The sequence below is a fragment of the Delphinapterus leucas genome, chromosome 20 (assembly GCF_059928025.1).
Source record: "Delphinapterus leucas isolate spDelLeu-1000000601 "Yukka" chromosome 20, BTC_Dleu_Yukka2, whole genome shotgun sequence".
Classification (NCBI taxonomy): domain Eukaryota; kingdom Metazoa; phylum Chordata; class Mammalia; order Artiodactyla; family Monodontidae; genus Delphinapterus; species Delphinapterus leucas.
Genome location: NC_143148.1, coordinates 13,874,483 through 13,899,608, shown reverse-complemented (window position 1 = coordinate 13,899,608; position 25,126 = coordinate 13,874,483). Strand labels below are relative to the sequence as shown.

Sequence of the window (25,126 nt, the reverse complement as noted above, 5' to 3'; positions counted from 1 at the left end):
CATTCACACCTCTCACATACACAGACTCCTGACCTCTACATACTTGACCCCTAATCTGACCTCGACAGCTATGACTTTGACTTCACACCCCTGACACCCTCGACCCTGGACCTCCCTAGCCCTGACCTCTGCTTTCATGACCTGTCCCTACACAGGCGTGGGTCCCAGGCCCAGCTCTGCCCTTGGCCACTGGGTCACCTCGGGCCAATCAATGCCCTTCTCTCTCTGCGTCTCACTCTCTCTCTCTGTTAAATAGGTGTGTCTGTGGGAGTCTGGCAGGGACCGGGGGTGGGTGGGGGCGGGACCCTCACAGTGTCACGGACCCTCACTGATAAGTGCGCGGTCTCCGCAGGGGCCTGGACAGCTTCAGCGGAAAGCCGAGGGGCTCGGGGTCTCCGGCTGGCACAGCACTGCCTCTCGAGGGCGTCATCCTGAGCCTGCAGGACCTCATCGGCTACTTCGAGCCACCCTCCGAGGAGCTGCAGCACGAGGAGAAGCAGGGCAAGCTGCGCAGCCTGCGCAACCGCCAGAGCCTCTTCCAGGAGGAGGTGAGGCCGCGACCTGGGAGGGCGGGGTCTGTGGGCGCGGGGTCGGAGCCTTCAGAGGGGCGGAGCCTGCCGGACCCGGGGAAGCAGTGGTCTGAGAGGGGGCGGGGCAGGTGGAGGGGCAGGAGGAAGTTCCTGGCCTGGGTGAACAGGGCGGGGAGGCGGGTCGTAGGGGACACGCGAAGGGGCGGAGCCTTGAAGCGGGTCCGGAGTGGGTTGGTGGGCGAGGCTTTGATGAGGGGCGGGGCCTGTGAGAGCAAAGTGGAACCGGAGCCTGAAGGCGGGGGCGGGACTTGTTCCCTCTCCTGGGAGGACGGAGCGGGGTGAAGGTAAGCTCTGGGCCAAGGCAAGTCAGTGGAGGAAAGGCCTGGGAAGAAGTCCGAGGCTGAGTTACTAGACTCAGGAGGCGGTGACTGTAGGGGTAGGACCTGCGGAGTGGGAGGATAGAACCAGAGTGGGGCATGGTGGGGGGCAGGGCCAGAGAGGTGGGCTTTTGGGTAGGAGGATAGTGTAGGGCGCGACCTCATCTTGGGTCAGAGGCCGGGGGTCTGTGTGTTATGAGAGGAGACGTGGTGGGCTCCGCTCAGCACGGAGTCTGAGTGCGAGGGGCCGAGAGGGGTGGAAAACTGGGGCTGTACAAAGGTCCGGGGTCTGCTGTCTCCTCAGGGTGATTGGGGAGCATGGTCATTTAAAGTCTTACAAGTTGGCCCTGCCCCTCTCCAGGGGCTCCCATTGTGTTGGGGGTGGCAGACCTAGAAATGATGATAGTAACAACAACAAAACTTACTAATGGAGTGGGATTAGTATATGCAAAGTGTTCAGAACAGTAACAGCACAGAGTAGGTGCTATATAAGTGTCAGTGGTTATTGTTACTTTGAATTTAGCCCTTACTGTGTGTTATGGGTGTTATATACCTGGCATCCTCCCCATAACCCCATGGGGGGTTGTAATTCCTATATTACAGATGGGTCACTGAGGCGCAGAGAGATTAAGTAACAGCCATTGCTGAACAAATACACCAGGGGGGATATAGCTGTCAAGAAAACAGACAAAAATCCCTGTCCTTGTGGAGTTGACGTGGGGCGGGAGGATAAATGAGCAATAAAATAGGACGATTATGTGGTATATTAGATGATGATAAGGAGAAAAACAAAGCAGGGCAGGGACTTCCCTGGTGGTCCAGTGGTTAAGAATCCACCTTCCAAAGCAGGGGACGCGGGTTCGATCCCTGGTGGGGGAACTGAGATCCCATATGCCGCGGGGCAACTAAGCCTGTTCGCTCTAGAGCCCACGTGCCGTAACTAGTGAGCCTGTGCGCTCTGGAGCCTGCGTGCCACAACTAGAGAGAAGCCCACATGCCACAACGAAAGACCCTGCATGCTGCAACAAAGATCCTGCAACTAGGTCCCGCAACTAAGACCCTACGCAGCCAAATAAATAATTTTTTTTTTTTTTTTAGAAAAAGCAGGGCAGCGGTAGGGAGTGCTGGGGTTGTTGCAGTTTAAAATACAGTAGTCAGGGAGGGTCACGTGAATGAAGAGAGGCAGCCATGTGTACACCTGAGGGAGGGACAGAGAGGAGACAGAGCAAGTACACGGACCATGAAGTGGGAGTGTGCCTGGCAGCTTCCAGAATAGCGAGGAGGCTGGGATGACTGGAACTGGGTGAGCTGGGGGAGGAGTGGGAGGAGAAGAGCACAGAGAGGTGACAAAGGCCAGGCCAGGGTGAGGACTTGCAGTTTGGGAGCCACAGAAGGGTTAGGTCTTTGAAAGTCACAACGAGTTAGGGGCAGAGCCACTGTGTGTGACTCCAACTGGTTGTGCTCTCTACCACGATGCACTGCATCTCTTACTACGGGCCCAGGATATAGATACAACAATTATCATAGCAGCCCAGTTGTCCACCACCACTGGAATGAATCCCCAAATGTGGCATATCCGTATGATGGCTATGGATACTACTCAGCAATGAAAATGAGCAAATGACAACCCCATGAAACAATGCTCTTAATCTTAAAGCGTAATATTGAGAGAATTCCCTGGTGGTCAAGTGGTTGGGACTCGGCGCTTTCACTGCCAAGGTCTCGGTTCCATCCCTAGGTGGGGAACTGAGATCCTGCAAGCCGCTCAGTGCTGCCAAATAAATAAATAGAAAAAAAAATTTTTTTAAAGTAATGTTGAGCAAAAGAATCCATGTGCAAAAGAATATTTACTGTACATCTCAAGTTCAAAAACAGGCAAATTTTTACTAGACTGTTTATGAATGCATGAATAGGTAGTAAAAATAGAAAAACAAGGAAAGGATTTCCATAAAAGTCAGGATAACGGTTATCCCTAGCAGAGAGGGTTGTGTAACAGGAGGGGCATCGAGGTGACTTCTGGGTGGCTAGCAATGCTCTCTTTCTTGACCTGGGTCATGGTTACACAAGTGTTCTTTCATATTTATTTGTTAAGCCATATACATTTGATCTTTATTATTTCCAGATTCTGTATTTGCAAATATGCCTACTTGCTAAAATTTATTTGTAACCTCCAAATCGATGCTTGCAGAATATTTGTAGTCATTTGTGGACATGTGCAGAGAGGCAAAAAATTTAAGTCATTTGATGTTGTGTTTCCAGTTGAGGTTGAACAAGGCAACGATCTGCCTTGTTATTTCAACTCTCACCTGTAAGCAAGTGTCCTTTTCGTGGTGTATTTAGTGCCACGCTTTTCACATTTTTGTGCTTTTTGTTAATTTCACTGATTAAAATGACCCCTAAGCACAGTGGCGAAGCGCTGTCTACTGTTCCTAAGTGCAAGAAGGCTGTGATGTGCCTTACTGAGAAAATATGTGTTAAAGAAAAGCTTCACTGAAGCATGAGTTACAGTGCTGTTGGTTGTGAGTTTAATGTTAATGAATCAACAACATCTATTAAATTAGTGTCTTTAAACAGAAATGCACATAAAACGAGAGTGTGTATTGATTGATTGATGAAAATGTTGTGCTCAGAGACTCAGAGAAAGCCCCTGTGTTTCCCCTGGGAGCCTTGGTTCTCAGGATTCACTCAGTGCTCACGGCGACTTTACAGAACATAACTACTACGAAAAGCAAGAATAGACTGTATACGTTTCTTTGTTTTTTTGTGTTTTTTTTGCGGTACACACGCCTCTCACTGCTGTGGCCTCTCCCGTTGCGGAGCACAGGCCCCGGACGCGCAGGCTCAGCAGCCGTGACTCACGGGCCCAGCCGCTCCGCGACATGTGGGATCTTCCTGGACCGGGGCACGAACCCGTGTCCCCTCTATCGGCAGGCAGACTCAACCACTGCGCCACCAGGGAAGCCCTAGACCATATATGTTTTATGTGCTTTTCTGTATGTCTGTTATAATTCAAAATAAAAGGAGACAAAAGGTTAAAATGTTTTTTAAAAAAAGAGACAGAAGGCAAAAATCTCTCTGATGGTTGGTGTGGAAAGTGAGCTGGGCCAATGGGACCAGGAGTAGGGTCCTTGGAGGTGGAAAGGAAGGAAAGAAAATACTGGAAGGAGAAACAGAGATTCAGTCCGGATGTTAATAGGGATGTATTATGTTGGGGACAGAGGCAGAGTGCGACAAGGCCAGGTCTGGAGAGCCGAGGAGGAAAGGAGGGAGTTGGGAGTGAAGGTGCACACAGATGGCTCTGGTTTCGATCTGCGGACACCCAGTCACTAGGTGTTGAAGGCATATGAATTAGCAAGTCCAGGAAAGGCAAGGAAGGGAGGGCCTGGGAGTCCTGTGGTGAGCCCCCCTCTTTTCTCTACCCCAGGGGATGCTCTCCCTGGTCCTGAACTGCATCGACCGCCTAAATGTTTACACCACTGCTGCCCACTTTGCCGAATTTGCCGGGGAGGAGGCAGCCGAGTCCTGGAAAGAGATTGTGAACCTGCTCTATGAAATCCTGGGTGAGGGGCCTCAGACTTGACTCCCCCTAGAGCACCCGAGGTTCCCAGTCCTACTGGGTCTGACCCCTCTCTCCACCCTCAGCCTCTCTGATCCGTGGCAATCGTGCCAACTGTGCCCTCTTCTCCAACAACCTGGATTGGCTGGTCAGCAAGCTGGATCGGCTGGAGGCCTCCTCAGGTAGGAGAAAACCCAGGCGGAGGGGATGGGGACTTGCGGGGACGGGAGGGCTGCAGCCACTTCACCTCTCACTCTGATCCCTATGCAGGGATCCTGGAGGTGCTGTACTGTGTCCTGATTGAGAGTCCCGAGGTCCTGAACATCATCCAGGAGAACCACATCAAGTCCATCATCTCCCTCCTGGACAAGCATGGGAGGAACCACAAGGTTGGCCTCTCATCCCTGACCTCTTATCCCCTGAATGCTGAACCCTGACCTTTCCCCATGGCCCTCGAATTACCCCCATTTCCCCATCTTATCTCTTACCTGGACTCCTCTACCACAAGCTTCCATCTCAACACAAAGGTCTCAAACTCATGGTTCTTAAATGGGTCCTGGGCCACAGATGTGCTTCATTAGCTCTTTGAAGTATTTTTTCAATTTCTAATTTTGTAGCTTTTAGGGGGGCCGCATAGACACTCTCCAGTTTGCCCCAAGTGCTACTGGTTTCCACTGCATTATTTCTAACCACTTCACATATTTACATTATCTACCTGGCCCCTGAAGACGCAAGTTTGCAACCTCCACTGATCTAAACCTCATCTTTATCCCTGTGCTCTCTCCCTGACCGACCCTTTCACTCTTCCCACTGACTTCTGACCTTTTACCCCAGTCTTTTTTTTTGGCCAAGCCACGTGGCTTGCAGGATCTTAGTTCCCCAACCAATGATCGAACCCAGGGAAGCTCAGAGTCCTAACCACTGGACCGCCAGGGAATTCCTCAGTCTCTCTTTTCTTACATTGCTGATGTCTTATCCCAGCTCATACGGCCCCCGCCTCTTTCCTGATATTTCTCTTTGACTCTGATCTCTCTCTGTGACCCCTGACCTCCCACTTTCACCACCTCTTCTCAGTCAGAAGCTCTATCTCCCATCCTGGCATATCATCCTTCTGGTTTCCCACTCTGGGTCTTCCATGGACAACCCGCACCCCACCCCACCCCCCGCCCAGGTACCCTCACACCCTGACCTCTGACCTTGACCTCCAGGTGCTGGATGTGCTGTGTTCCCTGTGTGTGTGCAATGGCGTGGCCGTGCGCTCCAACCAAGATCTCATTACTGAGAACTTGCTCCCTGGCCGCGAGCTTCTGCTGCAGACAAACCTCATCAACTTTGTCACCAGGTCTGGCCCCTAACCCCTGACCCCAGAACTCAGAACCTCGCAATCCCCTCCCTGACTCAGACTCCACACCCAGGTGGATGGGCCTTCCTCCATCTCCCACCCCGGTCCCCACAGCTGTCCCCAGCTCATCCCTGGCTTCTCATTCCTCTTGTCCTCTCTCCCTGCTCCATTTCTGCCTCTGTCTCTTCCTCCCTCTTTCTTTCTGTGTTTGCTCTTTTTGTCTTCATCTGTCTGTCTCTATTTCTCCTCCATCTCTTTTTCCTGGTCTCTCTCCCATCTCTCTCTTCTCTGTCCTTTGATGCCTCTCTGTCCGTCTCTGTCTCTGCTTTCTCTCTCTGTTTCCGTGTCTCTGCTTTTCTGTTTTTCTTGTGTATGTATATCTTTGTCTTTCTCCCTTCCTCTCCCACCCCCCACTAGCCTGGGTCTCCTCGCCATCTCTCCTTCATCCTCCTCTCCTGTCCTGTCTCTCCTACAGCATCCGCCCCAACATTTTTGTGGGCCGAGCAGAGGGCTCCACGCAGTACCTCAAATGGTACTTTGAGGTGATGGTGGACGAGGTGGCTCCATTCCTGACAGCTCAGGCCACCCACCTGCGGGTGGGCTGGGCCCTCACTGAGGGCTACAGCCCGTACCCTGGGGGCGGCGAGGGCTGGGGCGGCAACGGGGTCGGCGATGACCTCTATTCCTACGGCTTTGATGGGCTACATCTCTGGACAGGTACCTGGACCCTTCTAGGGGACCCTCAACCCTGACCATTGACCCAGGGTTTCTAGGCTCTCACCACATGCCTTGGGGTTCTTGGGATCCTGACCCCCAAACAGGCTAACTTTGACCCCTTTCTCCTCATTTCCCAAGACCCTAACCCTAGAGCTTTCAGAATCTTGGCTCGAACCTGTTTCTTCATAGCCTCCAGAACTCTGACCCCAGAGGATGTCAGATCTCTGACCCAAGAGAGCCCAGAGAACTGCCCCGATTATTATGATCTCTGATCTTTGACTTATGCCCCCAAAGGTTTTATAGAATCCTAACTCCAAGATGACTTTAATCTTTGACCCCCACACCTCTCAGGAACCTAACATCAGGGGAAACTTGACTTCTGCCTCTAACCTCTCAGGAACACTTGACCTTAGAGTTGCTAGGGTCCAGACCCTATAGGATCCTCTAATACCTGCCCTTGTCTCTTGAGACCATTGGTTCCATTGGACCTCTGACTTCTCCCTGGTGATCCTGGTGCAGGACACGTGCCACGCCTGGTGACTTCCCCAGGGCAGCACCTCCTGGCCCCCGAGGACGTGGTCAGCTGCTGCCTGGACCTCAGCGTGCCGTCCATCTCCTTCCGCATCAATGGCTGTCCTGTGCAGGGTGTCTTCGAGGCCTTCAACCTTGATGGGCTCTTCTTCCCCGTTGTCAGCTTCTCAGCTGGTGTCAAGTAAGGACTTGCCCCAGCCCCCTGGCCAGTCCCCAGACCTGGGACTGTCCTGAGACAGCTTCTGCAAGCACGCCATGGCCTTCTATGGGGCCAGGACCCAGCAGCCTTCTCTCAGGACTGACAGGCCAGACCTCTACACGAAGGTCCCAGTGACCTCTACATGATCCCAGATACTCTCAGTGTCCTCCCAATGACCCAGACCCTCCCAATGATGTCAGCTTCACCCCAAGTGTCCCCCAAATTTCACAATGACCTTCTAATGATTAATAAGTTTCTTCCAGTGACCTCCCAGATGACCTCTGACTCTCCCAATGATTCTGTGCCATTCCAGTGACCTCCAGATGATTCCAGAATCTGACAGTGATCTTCCAATGACCACAAAGCCTCCCAGTGACTCCATGCTCTTAACTTCCCAATGACCCCAGCATCTCCCAACGATATTCTAATAGTTCCATAATTTCCCAGTGACCTCTCAACGACCACAGTTATTTCAAAGACCTCTCAGTAGCCCAATCTTTTCCCAGTGACCCCAACCTCTGTGAATGACTTACTCACCATTTCAGTGGTGATTATGATTTTCTCAAGGTTACACCAGACTCTCAGTGACTTCCAAGTGACCTTCTTCTTGGTCTCCCCCAAACCTTCTGGTATCTCTAGATGTTCTGTTGATCCAGGACCTCCTCCAAAGGACTTTCCCATGACCTTGGATTAACTCCCCAGTGACCTGACCCCCACTTTCCTTTTTTGGTTTTCCAAAGATTCCTATTGACCTCCAGCATTTTCTTTGACCTTAGAGTTTCCTGACTCCTAAATGACCTCCATGACCCTATGACTGTCCAGTGACCTCAGGTCTCCCCAGAACCTCCCACTGATCCCAAGATTGCTCCCTTCCCCCCACTGAGTACAGACTCTCCTCTGTATACTGCCCTCACTAGTGACCCCCACTCTCCCACCTAGGGTGCGGTTCCTCCTTGGTGGCCGCCATGGCGAATTCAAGTTCCTCCCTCCGCCTGGCTATGCCCCTTGTCATGAGGCTGTGCTCCCGCGAGAGCGACTCCATCTGGAGCCCATCAAGGAGTATCGGCGGGAAGGGCCCCGGGGGCCTCACCTGGTGGGCCCCAGCCGCTGCCTCTCACACACCGACTTTGTGCCCTGCCCTGTGGACACTGTCCAGGTACTGCCTGCTCTGCAAGGGTTTCTTGGAGAGGCAGACTCCCTTAGGAGCCAGGGAGATGGGGAGCTGAGCTGGAAGCTGGGGACCCTGTTGTTTAACAGGTGGGGAAGCTGAGGCAGAGAGGAGGCAAAGGATTCTCTCAAGGCAGAATCTCGGTTTCAGGGAGTCCTCGGTATAGCCCCCTAAAAAAAAGACTATTATTTATTTATTTAATTTTTAAAAAGTATTTATTTGCTGCTCCGAGTGGCTTGTGGGATCTTAGCTCCCCGACCAGGGATTGAACCTGGACCCTCAGCAGTGAAAGCACGGAGTCCTAGTCACTGGACCGCCAGGGAATTCCCTAAAAAGGACTATTATTGCCCCCAATATACAGCTGAGGAAAGTGAGGTCCAGAGAGGTTAAGGAGCCTGTGCACATCACACAGCATTTGAGCCCAGGCAGTCTGATCCCAAAGCCTGTGCCTGTGATCTTATCCACCACAATTTGTTGGGCATCTTTTCTATTCCACGCCCCTCTCACTCCTCCTATCCCAATCTGAGCTCCCCACCTTTCCTCCAGGCATGTCCCTATAGGAGGGAATATAAGTCCTGTTTAAGAGGCTGATCACAAGGGTTTGACTTTCAGCATGTCACCGTGGGCATGCGGCTTCACTTCTCTGTGCCTCAGTTCCCTGACCTGTGAGGAAAACGGGGGAACCAGAGAACCTCCCTCTAGCATTGTTGTGAAGGTTAGATGAATTAATATGTGTGAAGTGCTTAGCATGGTCCTGAGGAAATAGTAAGTACTCAGCAGAGTTACTGTCATTATTGGTAGTAGTAATGTTATTGCAGGGGTGAACTTGCCATCTCCCTGTAGCCAGGCCAGAGCCCTGGGCCTCCTCCTGGATGGCTCCCTTCCCCTCCCCCACCCACCTGGCAGCCTCAGGGGTTGTCCACTCCACCTCTCCCAATCCCTTCTCCCCCCAACATCCCACCCTGGTCCAACCATCATTATCTCTGCCTGCAGAACAGCCACAATCTAAATATGACTAGGCACCTACCACGTGCCACGCATTTATAGAAACTATGCGGGAGGGTTAGGGGCACAGTCGCAAGTCCCAGCACTGCTCTCTCTGTCTTAAAGGAATTGGCAAACGACACACCCTAGGGCAGGAAGCTAAAATAGTTTGGATAGAATCAGGACTCAAGCCCTAGTTCTTTTGATTCCGCATCTTGTGATCTCTAATCAAACACGAGCTTTTCCCCACACTTAGTTAATTTAAAGATCTGTAAAATGAAAATACAGGTACTATTTATGTTTATTGAAAAAAAATCCGCGCAGTTCAAGCTCACATTGTTTGAGGGTCCACTGTATATAGCATTTAGTAGTTTATGTAAATGATTTCACTGAACCCTTATAAAGTAAGTGTCATGAGTTAATATTGTTCTGATTCTCATTATACAGAGAAGGAAAGAGACTCATCCATTCATTCAGCAAACATTTCACAAGCATCCCCTTCTGGGCTGGACAGGGCTGGGAAAATGCTGGAGACAGAGACAGCCCCAGCCCTGCCTTCACGGAGCTCCCAGTCCACAGGGGAAGACAGACCCATTCCCAGATAGTTCCTTAATTCTGAGGATGTTAAGTCCTTACACAGCTGGACGTCAACCCTGGAGGCAGGGTGAGGTGATGGGGACCAAGGCTCGGCAGTAGGAAAGGTCAAAGCTCTCTGGGGAACTGCTCAGGGCTCGCACGTGTTCTCGGGAAGAGGGGTCACTACGCAGACTGGAGGGGATGCAGGGACCTCACAAATGTCACCTGCCCCCAGATTGTCCTGCCTCCCCATCTGGAGGGTATTCGGGAGAAGCTGGCGGAGAACATCCATGAACTCTGGGCGCTGACTCGCATTGAGCAGGGCTGGACCTACGGCCCGGTGAGGGGGCTGCCTGCAGCGCGGGGCGGGCGGGGGGAGAGGCTAGGCTGGCTGTGGTGGAGTGACAACTGCTCACTAACTGGGAGGGACTGGGGGCTGGGGGAAGCGACTTTGGGAAGGGGCTCCTTGGGTGGCAGAACGGGTCGGGGAGGCCAGGGGTCACAGTCTGGGAGTGCTAGGGAGGGAAGGGGAACCGAGGAGTTGACTCTGGAGTTTCTCCAGGTTCGGGATGACAATAAGAGGCTGCACCCGTGTCTCGTGGACTTCCACAGCCTACCGGAGCCCGAGAGGAATTACAACCTGCAGATGTCGGGGGAGACGCTCAAGTGAGGGGCGGACCAGGGAGCAGGGGCCCGGGCCTGACCGCTGGGCGGGGGGCAAGGAGAGACAGGGGGAGCGAGACCGAGACTGAGAGAGACAGAGAGAGAGAGACAAAAGGGAGGCAGAGAGAGAGAGGGAGACTGGGATTGTGAGGCTGAAACTGACAGGGGGCAAGTAAGAGACAGAGGCATAAAGAGAGATGCTCAGGGCTTCCCTGGTGGCGCAGTGGTTGAGAGTCCGCCTGCCGATGCAGGGGACACGGGTTCGTGCCCCGGTCCGGGAAGATCCCACATGCCGCGGAGCAGCTGGGCCCGTGAGCCATGGCCGCTGAGCCTGTACGTCCGGAGCCTGTGCTCCACAACGGGAGAGGCCACAACGGTGAGAGGAGGCCCGCGTACCGCAAAAAAAAAAAAAAAAAAAAAGAGATGCTCAGCAAGTGAAAGAGAGAGAAAGAGACAAGGAAAGAAGCAGACAGGAAAAGACAAGCACAGTCAAAGAGATACAGCGACAGAGGAAAAGGGAGAGTCAGGAGCCAGAGAGACACAGACACCAAGACCAAGAGAGACGGGACAGACGCCCAGAAAACCAGAACAAGAGAGGTGGAGAGAGCTAGTGACCCAGAGACAGAGCTGATGGGCTGGGGGATGAGGGGAGCTGGGCTGTGGGGAGAGGATGCCAGCGGCAGGGAGGCCACGTGGGGTGACCCTGTCCCCCTGCCCCCAACCCCCGCCCCAGGACCCTGCTGGCGCTGGGCTGCCACGTGGGCATGGCGGACGAGAAGGCGGAAGACAACCTGAAGAAGACAAAACTCCCCAAGACGTGAGTGTGGGCGGCCCGGGCCCCACCTGGGGAAGAGAGTAGGGGGCCGGGGATGCCGTGGTAAGGGCTGGAGCAATTGAGGGCCGGTGGGAGGAGGCTGAGGTCAGAAACCAAGGGGCTGTGGGTTAGGGTGGAGGTCATAGGACCAGGGGTCGGGGCTCTGGAGTCAGCGGTGAGTGTCCTGGGGAGGTGTCAGGAATGCGGAGTTGGGCATTCCAGAGCGACAGTGGGAGTGAGTCGGACCCAGGGTCGGGGTCTGCCACGGAGTCCGGGAAAATGAGAGAACAGAGGTAATATCTCTGAGTTAGAGGTGAGGGGTCAATGGAAAGAGGTGAGAAATTGTTAGAGTTGTAAGCAAGGGATCCTAAAATTATAGATGAGAGATCAGAGGTCCTGGGGATAGATGCCAAGTTTCAAAGGTCAAGGACTCCAAAGCCAGGGGTTTGGAATGATAGGGTCCTGGGATCAGAGGTAAGAAGCCTCAAAGTTAGAAGTGAGGGGTCAGAGAGTTCCAGCGTGAGAAATGAGGCTCCCAAAATCAAGATGAAGGAGGGGTCACAGAGACCAGAGGTCAGTGAAGTCAAAGCCCTTGCTACGGTCACAGGATCCTGGGGTCAGAAGTCAAGTATATCAGAGCTTATTTAAGGGAGTCGTAGAACTCTGATGTCAGAGACCAAAGGTCAGAAATTTCAAAGCTCAAGGCTAAAGATCATGGAATCCGAAGGACAAGGGTCAGAAGTCAGGGAGCCCATAGCACAGAGCCTAGAAGTGGAGGTGAGGGTCTTGTCCCACCGAACCCCGCCACACCCGCAGGTACATGATGAGCAATGGGTACAAGCCGGCGCCTCTGGACCTGAGCCACGTGAGACTGACGCCTGCGCAGACGATGCTGGTGGACCGGCTGGCGGAGAACGGACACAATGTGTGGGCACGAGACCGAGTGGCCCAGGGCTGGACCTACAGCTCTGTGCAGGACATCCCTGCACGCCGGAACCCTCGCCTTGTGCCCTACCGCCTGCTGGACGAGGCCACCAAGCGCAGCAACCGGGACAGCCTCTGCCAGGCCGTGCGCACCCTGCTGGGCTACGGCTACAACATTGAGCCGCCCGACCAGGAGCCCAGTGAGTGCTGACCACAGGCCCCTGACCCTGAGTCCTACCCTGACCCTAACCCCGGCCCTTGACTCCTGATCTCTGACCCAACTCGCCTCTCAATGGGCTACATCTACAGCACTGACCCTCTCCCCCCAGCCCTGACACTCTGTCCCTGACCCTGAACCTGATCTTGACCACTGACCTTGACCTGACTCAAGCCCTGCCTGGGCTACGGCTACAACACTGAACAGCCAGACCAGGAACCAGTGAGCGCTAACCCTGACCCTGACTCCAATTCCTGACCCCCAGCTACGACCCCTAACTCCTAACCTCTGGACTATAGCTATAACATGGAGCCACCCGACCAAGGACTTAAAGAGCCTCTAATCCCTACTCCTAACTTGACTCCTGACCTATCACTGAGCCCCCAATGCCAGCCTCAACCCTCAACCCTGACTGTGGCCCTCAACTTTCAATTTCTTAACCCCTGACCCCAGCCACAATTTCTATCCCCTCCCTGACCCTGACTCTCTCTTCCTGATCTTACTCTCAACCCTTGATTCTTACCATTGACCTTAATCTTGACCCTTCACCCCAGACCATGACTGTGACTGACCCGACTTTCTTCCTCAATGCCTCTGTCACTAGTTCCTCTGTGAAGCTCTGACTGCAAAGGGATGGAGGAGAAGTCTCAGTAGGTCCCCCCTGCCTCTCTGAGATTCCCCAGGTCTTCCCTAACACCAAGAATTGTCCCTTTCCTCCCAGCCCCCCAAAGGCCCTTACTTTCCTGGTCTCTCCCACCAACCCAGCCTCTCTGACTCTGCCTGGCCCCATTTGTAGGTCAGGTGGAGAGCCAGTCTCGCTGGGACCGGGTGCGCATCTTCAGGGCAGAGAAATCCTATGTGGTGCAGAGCGGCCGCTGGTACTTCGAGTTTGAGGCAGTCACCACCGGCGAGATGCGAGTGGGCTGGGCGAGGCCTGAGCTGCGGCCTGACGTGGAGCTGGGAGCTGATGAGCTGGCCTATGTCTTCAATGGGCACCGCGTGGGTAGCTCCCTGGGCTCCACTCTGCCAGACTCTGTGGTCCTTCCCACAGCTCGTACACTCCAGCCCTGCCTCTACCTGTGCCTCACTCTGTCCGCCCATCTCTGACTCTACCTTCCCACTTATCTACCCATTCTTCCATGTATCTTTCCCTCTCTCTGTCCACGCATATGTCCATCCATCATCCATCTCTCTATCCAACCATCTGTCTGTCCATTCATCCATCCTTCTCATCTGTCCAAAGAATCATTTAGTCATCCACGTTGCCATCTATTCATGTAGTTGTTAGTTCCGCAATTCACCTGTTTAGTCAATTTGTGATTTCATTTATCCATTCATCTATCCAATAATTTAATGCATAAGTACATCATCTATTTATCTATCCACCCATCCATCTACCTATGTGTCTGTCTACACTTTCTTCCCTCCCTGCATCAACCCAGGTAGACTCTCAGCTTTCATTTCGTTCTTCCATCCAGCCATATACCCTGCTTCCTGTCCATCCATCTCATTATCCATTATCTATTCTGGGGGCATATGGGTATATTTGGGTCCGTATGGGGGACATTGACAGGTTAGTTTTTCCTTTCCATCCCTCTACTTGCTGCTGTCCCCAACCCTCCACTAGCACTTTGGTGGTCTGTATAACCCCAGCACCAGTCATGGAAACAATAGAGAACCCAGGCAGAAGGGATGAGATACAGAGATTAGTGGGAGGGGAAAGCATGAAAGCTTATCCTTTAAGGATCATGGATGCAAACGTGGGGTGAGATGGGGGCCACCGTGGGGGTGAGCCCTCTTCTGTCCCACATGCCCTGGACCTGACACTTGTATCTTTACGTCTCCCCTTGCTTCTGTATCTCCCCGTTCCTCTGTGTGTCTCTCCTGCACCACGTCTCCCGTTGCTTCTGTATCTCCCCGTCCCTCTGTGTGTCTCTCCTGCACCACGTCCCCCGTTGCTTCTGTATCTCCCCGTCCCTCTGTGTGTCTCTCCTGCACCACGTCCCCCGTTGCTTCTGTATCTCCCCGTCCCTCTGTGTGTCTCTCCTGCACCACGTCTCCCCTTGCTTCTGTATCTCCCCGTTCCTCTGCGTGTCTCTCCTGCACCACATCTCCCCTTGCTTCTGTATCTCCCCGTTCCTCTGTGTGTCTCTCCTGCACCACGTCTCCCGTTGCTTCTGTATCTCCCCGTTCCTCTGTGTGTCTCACCTGCACCACGTCTCCCCTTGCTTCTGTATCTCCCCGTTCCTCTGTGTGTCTCTCCTGCACCACGTCTCCCGTTGCTTCTGTACCTCCCCGTTCCTCTGTGTGTCTCTCCTGCACCACGTCTCCCCTGCACCACGTCTCCCCTTGTTTCTGTACCTCCCCGTCCCTCTGTGTGTCTCTCCTGCACCACGTCTCCCGTTGCCCCCTCACAGGGTCAGCGCTGGCACTTGGGCAGTGAACCGTTTGGGCGTCCCTGGCAGTCAGGTGATGTCGTGGGCTGCATGATCGACCTCACAGAGAACACCATTATCTTCACCCTCAACGGCGAGGTCCTCATGTCCGATTCAGGCTCTGAAACAGCCTTCCGGGATATTGAGATTGGGGATGGTGAGGGCTGGCCTTGTGGCCCCTTTCTGGTTTTCTTCCATCTCACCTGACCCTACTTTCCACAGTACCTCCTCCCCCATGGCTGCCCCTGCCCTGCCCATCTATCCTCACCCCTGCCCATCTATCCCCTCCCACTAGGCTTCCTGCCCGTCTGCAGCTTGGGACCTGGCCAGGTGGGTCACCTGAACCTGGGTCAGGATGTGAGCTCCCTGCGGTTCTTTACCATCTGTGGCCTCCAGGAAGGTTTTGAGCCATTTGCCATCAACATGCAGCGCCCGGTCACTACCTGGTTCAGCAAGAGCCTTCCCCAGTTTCAGGCCACGCCCCCTGAGCATCCCCACTATGAGGTGAGGACCGACCCCACTCAGCACGCTCTGATCTGCTTCCAAACCTCATTCTCCCCACAGCTCTCTTCCCCAAGCTTCTCTTTGGCTTCTTTGTTAGCCCACAAACCGTGTAGAAGTGGGTGTCAGGATCATGGGCTCCCAGGGCTGCCTTGTAGGGTATAACCTTGGCAAACTACACCTTTCTGGGCTCCAGGTACCGTGCCTACAAAATGGGGGAAGGGAGAAAAGAGAAGCTGGATTAAGTGACCCCAGTGGACATTTCCAGCCCTTATAACTATCTAATCCTACAACAAGGTTTAAAGAAATATAAATCACTGGGTACATTTCGGCACCTTCCTTACTAACTGTTATCTGTGGTGGTATTTTGGGGGTTTGTTTGTTTATTTATTTATTGCCGGCCACAAAGCACGGCAGCAAGCTTGTGGGATCTTAGTTCCCCAACCAGGCATTGAACCCGGGTCCTTGGCAGTGAGAGCAAGGAGTGCTAACCACTGGACTGCCAGGGAATTCCCATGGGTTTATTTATTTTCAGTAACTCTTCATTAATCTGGTATCCTAATTTTTAGACCCTAGTGCCTTTCTTTCCCAAGGTTAAACTCAGGGTCAGATTCTGACAATAAATCAAAGTGATACAGTCTTTTTCCTAACCTGGGAAGAACTTGAATTCCACGTGGCTAAGCTTCAGCTGGTACTTTAGAATCAGACCTGGAGTTGGCCTTTTACCTGCTGTATGACCTGGGCCTGTGACTGTCTCCTCCTGAGCCTCAGTTTTCCCATCCTAGGCATCGTTCAGATCTCCTTCTCTCTCACATTCTCTCTCTCTTTCTCTTTTCTGAATTATTTAGGTAAGTTGGAGACATCGTGCCTCTTTATCCCTAAATATTTCAATGTGCATTTCTTCAGAACAGGCTGTGCTCTTACAGAGCTGCAGTTACGAAAATCAGGGAATTTTACATTGGTACATACTGTTACCTAATTTACAACCCATCTTCAAATTTTGTTAATCGTGGCAATGATGTCTCTTTTTATTTTTCTGGTCCAAAATCCAATCCGCAGTTACACGTTGCAGTTAGTTGTTATGTCTCTTTAGTCTTCAATGTAGAATATTTCTGAGCGTTTGTCTGTCATGATGCTGACATTTTTGAAGAGTACAGACCAGTTGTTTTGCAGAATATTCCTCGTGTATTTGGCATGAATACCATAGCAGTGAGGTTGTGTCCTTCTTGATGCAGAATATCAGGGCGGCACATCATGTCATTATGTCTTATTACTGATTGCCTTAGCTTTGACTGTTTGGTTATGGTGGAGTCTGCCAAGTTTCTCCACCATCAAGTTACTATTTTTCTCTTTATAATTAATAAATAATTTGTGGGAAGGCATTTTAAGGCTAGGTAAAAATGGAAGGGTTTTAAACCGGGGAATGTCCAGTCTAGATCTGAGTTTTGGGAAGGTCTCTATTGACAGTGGATTGGAGGAGGCAAGAGTGGGAGCACAAAGACCAGAGAGGTGCCTGGGGCGGGAGAAGATGGTGGGGAAGACGTGAACCTCCCAATCCCTGCCACTGCCAGATGGTGCTCTCAACGCAAAGAACAGCATGCTAGACAGCAGTGAGAATGAATAAACTAACCTACCCCGACCACATGGACGAGTCTCTCAGACATGATGTTGAATGAAAGAAGCCGGACACAAAAGAGCACATACTGTAGGATCCCATTCACAGAAAGTTCAAGAATGGGCAAAGCTAACGTGTGATGTGCTAAGTCAGAAGGGCGTTGACTGTGAGCGAATAATCAGACATTAAGTTACTTTGCATACCTATCACAGGAAGGAGATGGTCAGTAGGCTTGCCAAGGGGCAGAGGTAGAACAGGATTTATAAGAGAGATGGGAGAGAGGGGAGAAAAAGACCCTGCAGACAGTCTTGGTTGCACAGTTTTGGGGTGAATTCATTGGCTGGTGAGGAGCACAGAGGTCTCTCTTGGCAATTGGTCCTTGAGGAGGTCACCTTGAGGTGGGGCATCAAAGAAAGGGAACTGCTCCAGTTGTTAATGGAGCCTCCAGAAAACTTGAGAGTCTGTCTTTGGAGCGCACAGGCCGGGCACCTGTCCCTCTCTCAGCTCCTGCCCTTTATTTAGGCCAGGTCGGTGCATTTCCCTCATCAGAATCCCTCACCATCTTTGAGTGTAGTGACTAAACGGGCACTGAGGGGACTCCCAGGGGGACTGGTGGTGTTCCATTTCTCCATCTGAGTGCTGGGTACATAGGCGTGGTCCCTCCAAAACCTCATCGTGCTGTGCACTTATGATGTGTGCATTCTTCTGAGTGTTATATTTCCACAACCAACAAGTCTAACAGAAATTCCTCTGGGGAGCCTTTAAAAAAATCTGACCCTTCTGGGCTGCTCTCCCCAAGAGAGCAGGAGGGCAGAGCCCTTGTTCTGTTCACTGATGTGTTCCCAGCACTTGGAACAGTGCCTGGCACACAGTAGGTGCTCAGTAAATATTTGTGTAGTGTTAGATGGATGGATGGGTGAATGGATGGATTGGTGGGTGGAAGGATGGAAGATTGAATGGGTGGATGGGTGGATGACCTGGTCTGGAGTGAGCCCTGTGCGCAGGAAGGTTTTGAAAGCTCCCCAGGTGATTCCAGTGTCTGACCAGGGCTGCCCACTGTACAAAGGTGTCCAGACAAAGGTAGACAGAAGGCTGAATGCACCCCACGGCCAAGCTGTGTGTCCCATGGGAGTTCGTACGCTCGGAGGAGTGAGCCTTTGGCTAATTCTCACGCGGTGCTCTAAGGCCTGGTGGTGACTCTGTGTGTAATAAGGTTTAGGACCAATGGCCTAGCTCACCCTCCTGGCTCAGTGCTTCCTGCCTCACCCCCACAGGTGACTCGTGTGGACGGCACCGTGGACACACCCCCCTGCCTGCGCCTGACCCACCGCACGTGGGGCTCCCAGAACAGTCTGGTGGAGATGCTCTTTCTCCGGCTGAGCCTTCCGGTCCAGTTCCACCAGCACTTCCGCTGCACCGCAGGGGCCACCCCTCTGGCACCCCCTGGCCTGCAGCCTCCTGCTGAGGATGAGGCCCGGGCAGCGGAGCCTGATCCCGACTATGAAAACCTGCGCCGCTCAGCTGGGCACTGGGGCGAGGCTGAGGGGGGCAAAGAAGGAACTGCCAAGGAAGGGTCATCCGGGGGCACCGCCCAGGCTGGGGTAGAGGCCCAGCCTCCCAGGGCAGAGAATGAGAAGGATGCTACCACGGAGAAGAACAAGAAGAGAGGGTGAGTCAAGGGTGGGGCAGGGTGGGGTTTGGGGGTCTGTCCTGGGACCCCCAATTAGGCAACCTCAGTAACTTGAGAAATCCCACTGTATCCCAAAGTGGGCCCATATATGCTAAGTGGGGTCAGATTACTGAGGGATCCTGTTATGTCTCGAGTGAACGCTGTTATTTCCCTGGGCTGCTCCAATTTCCCTGAGAATGTAAAATCGGGATGCCCCACTATATCTATGGAGAGCTCCACGGTCCTTGGGGTACCAAAGCTTTTCATCCAGTGGACTTCATTATCTGTGAACACTAAAGGGGACCTCAGAATCTTGGGAAAGTTGACTGTACCCCAAGGTATCCCAGTGAATATCATTGGTCTTCTAAATTGGGGTCACTCCTGTGTCTCAAATGTACCCCCAAAAAACTAACTTCAAGGGAGACCCTCAAAGGGCATTCAATGTGAAATGAAACTAAATCTGCTTTTCCCCTACTGTGGCAGTAGTTTTCAGTGGGATTTAGTTCTGTGTCTCTTGAGGGGATGTTTGGAAATGATGGGAGATTTTTAGTTATCACAGTTTTGGGGGGAGGTACTGCTTGCTGGGGGCTCCAGGGATTCTACATGTCTTCAATGCACAAGGCAGTGCCCAATGAAGAATTGTCCTTTCCCAAATGCCTTTAGCACCCATATGAGACATGGTGACTTAGGGGACCATTGTGTGCTCCCCAAGGGAACCTCCACGTTCCCAGAGGCACCTTTAAATCTGGGTAACCCGGAATTTGAAAGCACAGAGCTCCTCCACGGTGGGCTATGCTGGTGCAGTTGGGAATTTCATCCCTCTAGAGGCGAGGCCTTGGGTATTAGAAACGAGGTTTATTTAGGATGGATGTGGAGGCACGAACGTTGTGATGGAGAGGGCTGGGGAGCTGGGCTTGAGAGTGAGTCTCATGACAGCCTCTCCTCTCCACCACCAGGTTCTTGTTCAAGGCCAAGAAGGCCGCCATGATGACCCAGCCACCAGCCACCCCCACTCTGCCCCGACTCCCTCGCGAGGTGGTGCCTGCTGACGACCGTGATGACCCTGAGATCATCCTCAATACCACCACGGTGGGAACCGGGGACCCTCAACTTCAGGCCTCCCCCTCCAGATTTCCAAATTTCATGCTGTAATCCCCAGTAATCGCCCTTATCTGGGGACACCGCAATATATACAGGAGACCACAAAATACAGTACACATCAATTTAACCCTTTGAACCCCTAAATCCATATAGCTAAGGGGCCTAAAAATTGCAGGGAACACAATGAAGCCATGGGGCACACTGATACAACTCCCAGGGCCCCCCAAATCCCAGGGATAAACCAACATAGACTTGGCACCCCAATGTTTGGGTTCACCCATATAAACTCAACACCCCAAACTTAGTAGCTATTCTAGTATATTCCTGGGAACCAAAATTCACAAGTATTCCAATACAGTTTGGGGATTCACCAAATCTGGAATATTTTCTGAGACAAGCAGCCTAGTGGTTAGGATCACGGGCTACCTGGGTGTCACTTCACGGCTCTATGTCTTCTCTGCTGTGGAAGCGCTATGGTTTCCCCATCAGTAAAATGGAGATAAAAAGTGTATCCGCTTGGTGTAAGGATTGAAGTGAGTTCATTTGTGAGCTATTATTTATTTATAACATTGCTGTATAACCTGGGGAGGGACCCAAATTTGGGTGTATCACAAAACAGTCCCAAAGGATTCCCGAATCTAGGAATACATCAGTAAATACAGAAACAGAAGGACACAGACCCAGGGGGTCTCAAATCCAGCAACTTCTTGTTAAACTCCCAGAGGACACTGAGAATCCAGAGAAGTCAACTCAGAGTCTCAGGGAAGCCCACTGACCACCGGTCCCCCCTTTGCCTCTTCAGTACTATTACTCCGTGAGGGTCTTCGCCGGCCAGGAGCCCAGCTGCGTGTGGGTGGGCTGGGTCACCCCCGACTACCATCAGCACGACATGAACTTCGACCTCAGCAAGGTCCGGGTGGTGACGGTGACCATGGGGGATGAGCAAGGCAACATCCACAGCAGGTGCGGGCAGGGGCGGGGGCCGTGGGAGACCGGAGGTCAGCGCTGGGCACCTCCTCCTCCTTTCCTCCTCTTTTTTTTTTTTTTTTTTTTTTGCGGTACGCGGACCTCTCACTGCTGGGGCCTCTCCCGTTGTGGAGCACAGGCTCCGGACGCGCAGGCTCAGCCGCTCCGCGGCATGTGGGATCTTCCCGGACCGGGGCACGAACCCGTGTCCCCTGCATCGGCAGGTGGACTCTCAACCACTGCGCCACCAGGGAAGCCCCTCCTCTCTTCCTGCTTGTCTTCCTCCCATGGATCCTGCTCTGTGTTTTCCCTCCTCTTCTTCGTCCATTTCTTTTCCATTTTCTCCTCCTCTTCCATCTTGCGGTCCTCTTTCTAGTTTACCTCCTTTTTCTGTCCTCTCGTCCTGCTCCCCTTCTCCTTCTCCTCGTTCTGGAACCACCCCTTCCCCCCACCAGCTTCTAAGAATTCTAGCTCCGAGGGGCTCAGGGTCTGGGGTGAGGGGTTTCAGCACTCAGGTCTGCAGGTGGCGGGCGTTTGGGGGTGGGGCTCTGAGTCATGGTATTCCGGGAGCTCAGGAAAGGGGGTGTCCAGGGTCCAGAGCGCCTCGGCTGACGATCCGGGCACTGATCACTCCTGTGTCCTCTAGCCTCAAGTGCAGCAACTGCTACATGGTGTGGGGTGGAGACTTCGTGAGCCCCGGGCAGCAGGGCCGGATCAGCCACACGGACCTCGTCATTGGCTGCCTGGTGGACTTGGCCACTGGCCTAATGACCTTTACCGCCAACGGCAAAGAGAGCAACACCTTTTTCCAGGTAAGCCCAGCCCTCATTCAGCAACTTAGCAATAGCGTCCTCGTGTCTCAGCATCCCGGGACCCCTCCCAGACACCCTCTGAGGGCAGACCCCAGAGAGACAGGATGAAACAGCCTCAGGACAGGCCAGAGCTGGGAGGTTCCTGGGAGACCACCTAGGTGAACCATTCCTCGAACTGACATCCAGAAAGAGGGAGACAGAACAGAGCCTTGACCTTGGAGAGAGGTCCATATCCCTCTTGGGCTGGGTGATACCAGTCGCCACCTTTTCACCAGCCAGGGCACATCCTGGGATGGGCCAAAATTCTAAGGTGGGATTTTCCTTTTCATCACTTCATTATGAAAGATTTCAAGCGTACAGCAAAATTGAAGGAATTGTATCACGAATGCCCATATACCTACTACCACGAATCTGCTATCCATCCATTAATCCATCCAACTTTATTTATTTTATAAAACTTTATTTTAAATGGAGAATTTTAAAAATACGCAAAAATAGAACAGCATAATGAACCTCCATGTCTCCATTACACAGCTCCAACTAGTACCCACTCACGGCTAACCTTGATTCATCTTTATCCACACCCACTGGAGGATTTTGAAGGAAATCCCAGATATCGTATGGTTTGTCTCAGATATATGATACAGTTTGTCTCTTTTCAGTATGTATCTCTAAAAGATAAGGATTCTTTTAAAAAACATAGCCACAATACCACTCTTGTCTTAAAAAAACCCCAAGAATTCTTAGATATCACCAAATATCCAGCCCGTGGTCAAACTTCTCTGGTTGTCTCCAAAATGTCTTTTTACTGTTTGTTTGAATCAGAATCTAAATAAGGAGGTATGTTTTGGTTGGTTGCTAAGTCCCTTCAGTCTCTTTTCATATGTAGATTTCCCTTCCATTTTTTTCTTTTTTTCCCCTTTGAAATGTATTCACTGAAGAAATCAGCTGTCTGTCTGGTAGAACTTTGCTCCTCAAAGTGTGGTCCCTGGACCAGCAGGCTCTGCATCACCTGGGAGCCTGTTAGAAATGCAGAATCTCAGGCTCTTACCCAGACCTGCCCAATCAGAATCTGATTTTTTTTTTTAAGAGGGCTTGAATTTTAGCTCAGTTTTTTTATTATTTATTTATTTATTTATTTATTTATTTATGGCTGTGTTGGGTCTCCGTTTCTGTGCGAGGGCTTTCTCCAGTTGCGGCGAGCGGGGGCCACTCTTCATCGCGGTGCGCAGGCCTCTCACTATCGCGGCCTCTCTTGCTGCGGAACACAGGCTCCAGATGCGCAGGCTCAGCAGTTGTGGCTCACGGGCCTAGTTGCTCCGCGGCATCTGGGATCCTCCCAGACCAGGGCTCGAACCCGTGTCCCCTGCATTAGCAGGCAGATTCTCAACCACTGCGCCACCAGGGAAGCCCCAGAATCTGATTTTTAAAATAAACCTCAGGGCATTCGTGTGCATACTACCATCTGAAGAGTGCTGGCCTAGTTCCCCACAGGCTGAGTCTGGCTGATGCACACCTGAGGTGTCATTTAAACATTTTCCTCTGTCCCCTGTATTTTCTTGTAAGCTGGGAGATGGGTCCAGATTAGATTGGATTAGATTCAGGTTTGACAAGACTGCTTCCCAGATAGTGGTGTTTGTTGTGTTAGAGCCTGGGTGGGTTTCTCTTCAAAGATCAGAGGGGCTGCAGGGAAAGGCAGTCAGAGGATGCTTTTTGAACTTTGAAGAATAAATAAGTGCTTGGGAGAGAAACAGGAATGGCATTCATGGGTGGGGGTGGGCACGATGTGCGCAAAGACCCAGACCACAGGTTGCCCTGGGGGAGGTGGAGGAGGTTGGCCTCATTGGATCAGAGGAGGTGCAGCCCGTGAGCCACTTCAGGGCTCTTGCGAAGCCTCCAGTGCCTGAGTTTGGATCTGTAGACACCAGCAGCATCAGGCTGGGGCAACTGGCTCCCGAGTCGGGGATCCAGAGCCAGTACCACCTCCAGTTCATCTCCTTCCTCACCCTGCCCTCTTCTCCCTTTCCAGGTGGAACCCAATACAAAGCTGTTTCCTGCTGTCTTTGTCCTGCCGACACACCAGAACGTCATCCAGTTTGAGCTGGGGAAGCAGAAGGTCAGGTTGCAGTGATGGGGCGTTAATGGGGGCAGGCTGAGGACAGAGGTGTGGGAGGTCAGGCTGGCAGAGCGGCTGAAGTGGGGGGAGAAATCCGGGAGGTCTTCCTGGAAACAGAGTGGCGGGAGGGAAAGGGTGGGGAGTCCTGACACGTGCATACCCCTGTGTCCCCAGAACATCATGCCGCTGTCGGCCGCCATGTTTCTGAGCGAGCGCAAGAACCCCAGCCCACAGTGCCCGCCACGGCTCGAGGTTCAGATGCTCATGCCCGTGTCGTGGAGCCGCATGCCCAACCGCTTCCTGCAGGTGGACACGCGGCGTGCGGGCGAGCGGCTGGGCTGGTCTGTGCAGTGCCAGGAGCCGCTGACCATGATGGCGCTGCACATCCCCGAGGAGAACCGGTCAGGGACAGCCCCGGCGCCCAGGGGTGGGGCGGATACTGCAAGCGCTCTGGGGTCTGGATCCCACCCGGTGCCCCTCCCCACTAACCCGGGACTCCAGACAACACCCCAGGAAGCCCCGGACCTCCCTTACCATCCCCAGATAACACTCCAGGGGGCTCTAAATCCCTTTCAGCAGTCTCAGACCCACCTCAGGGGACCCAGACTCAGCCCAGTCATCCCCAGCTAACACCCCAGTGGACTCCAGACTCACCTACGGGGCTCCAAACCCATCGCAGGGAGTCCAGATCCACATCAAGGAGACCACACAGCATCCCAGGGGCTTCAAGTGCACCTCAGAGAGTCTTGCACATTATTCAGAGAGGCCTGGAGGCACCCCAGGTTCTCTTGGACATACCCAGGAGACTTTAGAGGTATCCCTTGGAGATATCTAACTCGCTCCAGGGGACCCAGGCACACCGGGCTAAAGAGTATTCACATGGATGACAGGAAAGCTTTTAAGGACTCCAAATGTGGCCAGGACCCCAGACTCACCCGAGGAAGATGCTTCATCTTTCCTTTATTCACTGATTTGACAAATAGCTCTGAGCTCCTCCTGTGTGACAGCAGAATTCTAGCCTGGAGACACCAAACTCTTGTGAACGGACATTCTAGTAATGCTCTTGTATAACTCAGGAGACTCAGACCTGCCCAGGAGGACTCAGACCCATCCCCAGGGGCCTCAGATGCACCCATTTATTCACTTGTTCCTACAACAAATGTTTATTGAGCACATACTATTTGCTAAGTCCTTTATTTATTTATTTTTGGCTGTGTTGGGTCTTCGTTGCTGCACGTGGGCTTTCTGTAGTTGCAGCGAGCGGGGGCGACTCTTCGTTGCGGTGCGCAGGCTTCTCATTGCGGTGGCTTCTC

General features: G+C 52.7%; 1 protein-coding gene across 1 annotated transcript in view; it reads left to right on the top strand.

Annotated features, from left to right (window-relative positions):
- Positions 1 to 25,126, top strand: part of RYR1 (ryanodine receptor 1) — a 121,202-nt gene that overhangs the window by 16,861 nt on the left and 79,215 nt on the right. The window contains exons 14-34 of the mRNA XM_089903499.1: positions 353 to 548; positions 4,332 to 4,467; positions 4,550 to 4,645; positions 4,734 to 4,852; positions 5,672 to 5,805; positions 6,281 to 6,522; positions 7,042 to 7,234; positions 8,192 to 8,408; positions 10,216 to 10,320; positions 10,543 to 10,646; positions 11,377 to 11,460; positions 12,274 to 12,581; positions 13,395 to 13,597; positions 15,016 to 15,190; positions 15,329 to 15,537; positions 18,424 to 18,818; positions 19,775 to 19,907; positions 20,722 to 20,882; positions 21,532 to 21,697; positions 23,727 to 23,813; positions 23,988 to 24,214. Coding sequence (XP_089759625.1) covers positions 353 to 548; positions 4,332 to 4,467; positions 4,550 to 4,645; positions 4,734 to 4,852; positions 5,672 to 5,805; positions 6,281 to 6,522; positions 7,042 to 7,234; positions 8,192 to 8,408; positions 10,216 to 10,320; positions 10,543 to 10,646; positions 11,377 to 11,460; positions 12,274 to 12,581; positions 13,395 to 13,597; positions 15,016 to 15,190; positions 15,329 to 15,537; positions 18,424 to 18,818; positions 19,775 to 19,907; positions 20,722 to 20,882; positions 21,532 to 21,697; positions 23,727 to 23,813; positions 23,988 to 24,214 — 3,690 coding nt within the window. The remainder of the gene's footprint in view (positions 1 to 352; positions 549 to 4,331; positions 4,468 to 4,549; positions 4,646 to 4,733; positions 4,853 to 5,671; positions 5,806 to 6,280; positions 6,523 to 7,041; positions 7,235 to 8,191; positions 8,409 to 10,215; positions 10,321 to 10,542; positions 10,647 to 11,376; positions 11,461 to 12,273; positions 12,582 to 13,394; positions 13,598 to 15,015; positions 15,191 to 15,328; positions 15,538 to 18,423; positions 18,819 to 19,774; positions 19,908 to 20,721; positions 20,883 to 21,531; positions 21,698 to 23,726; positions 23,814 to 23,987; positions 24,215 to 25,126) is intronic.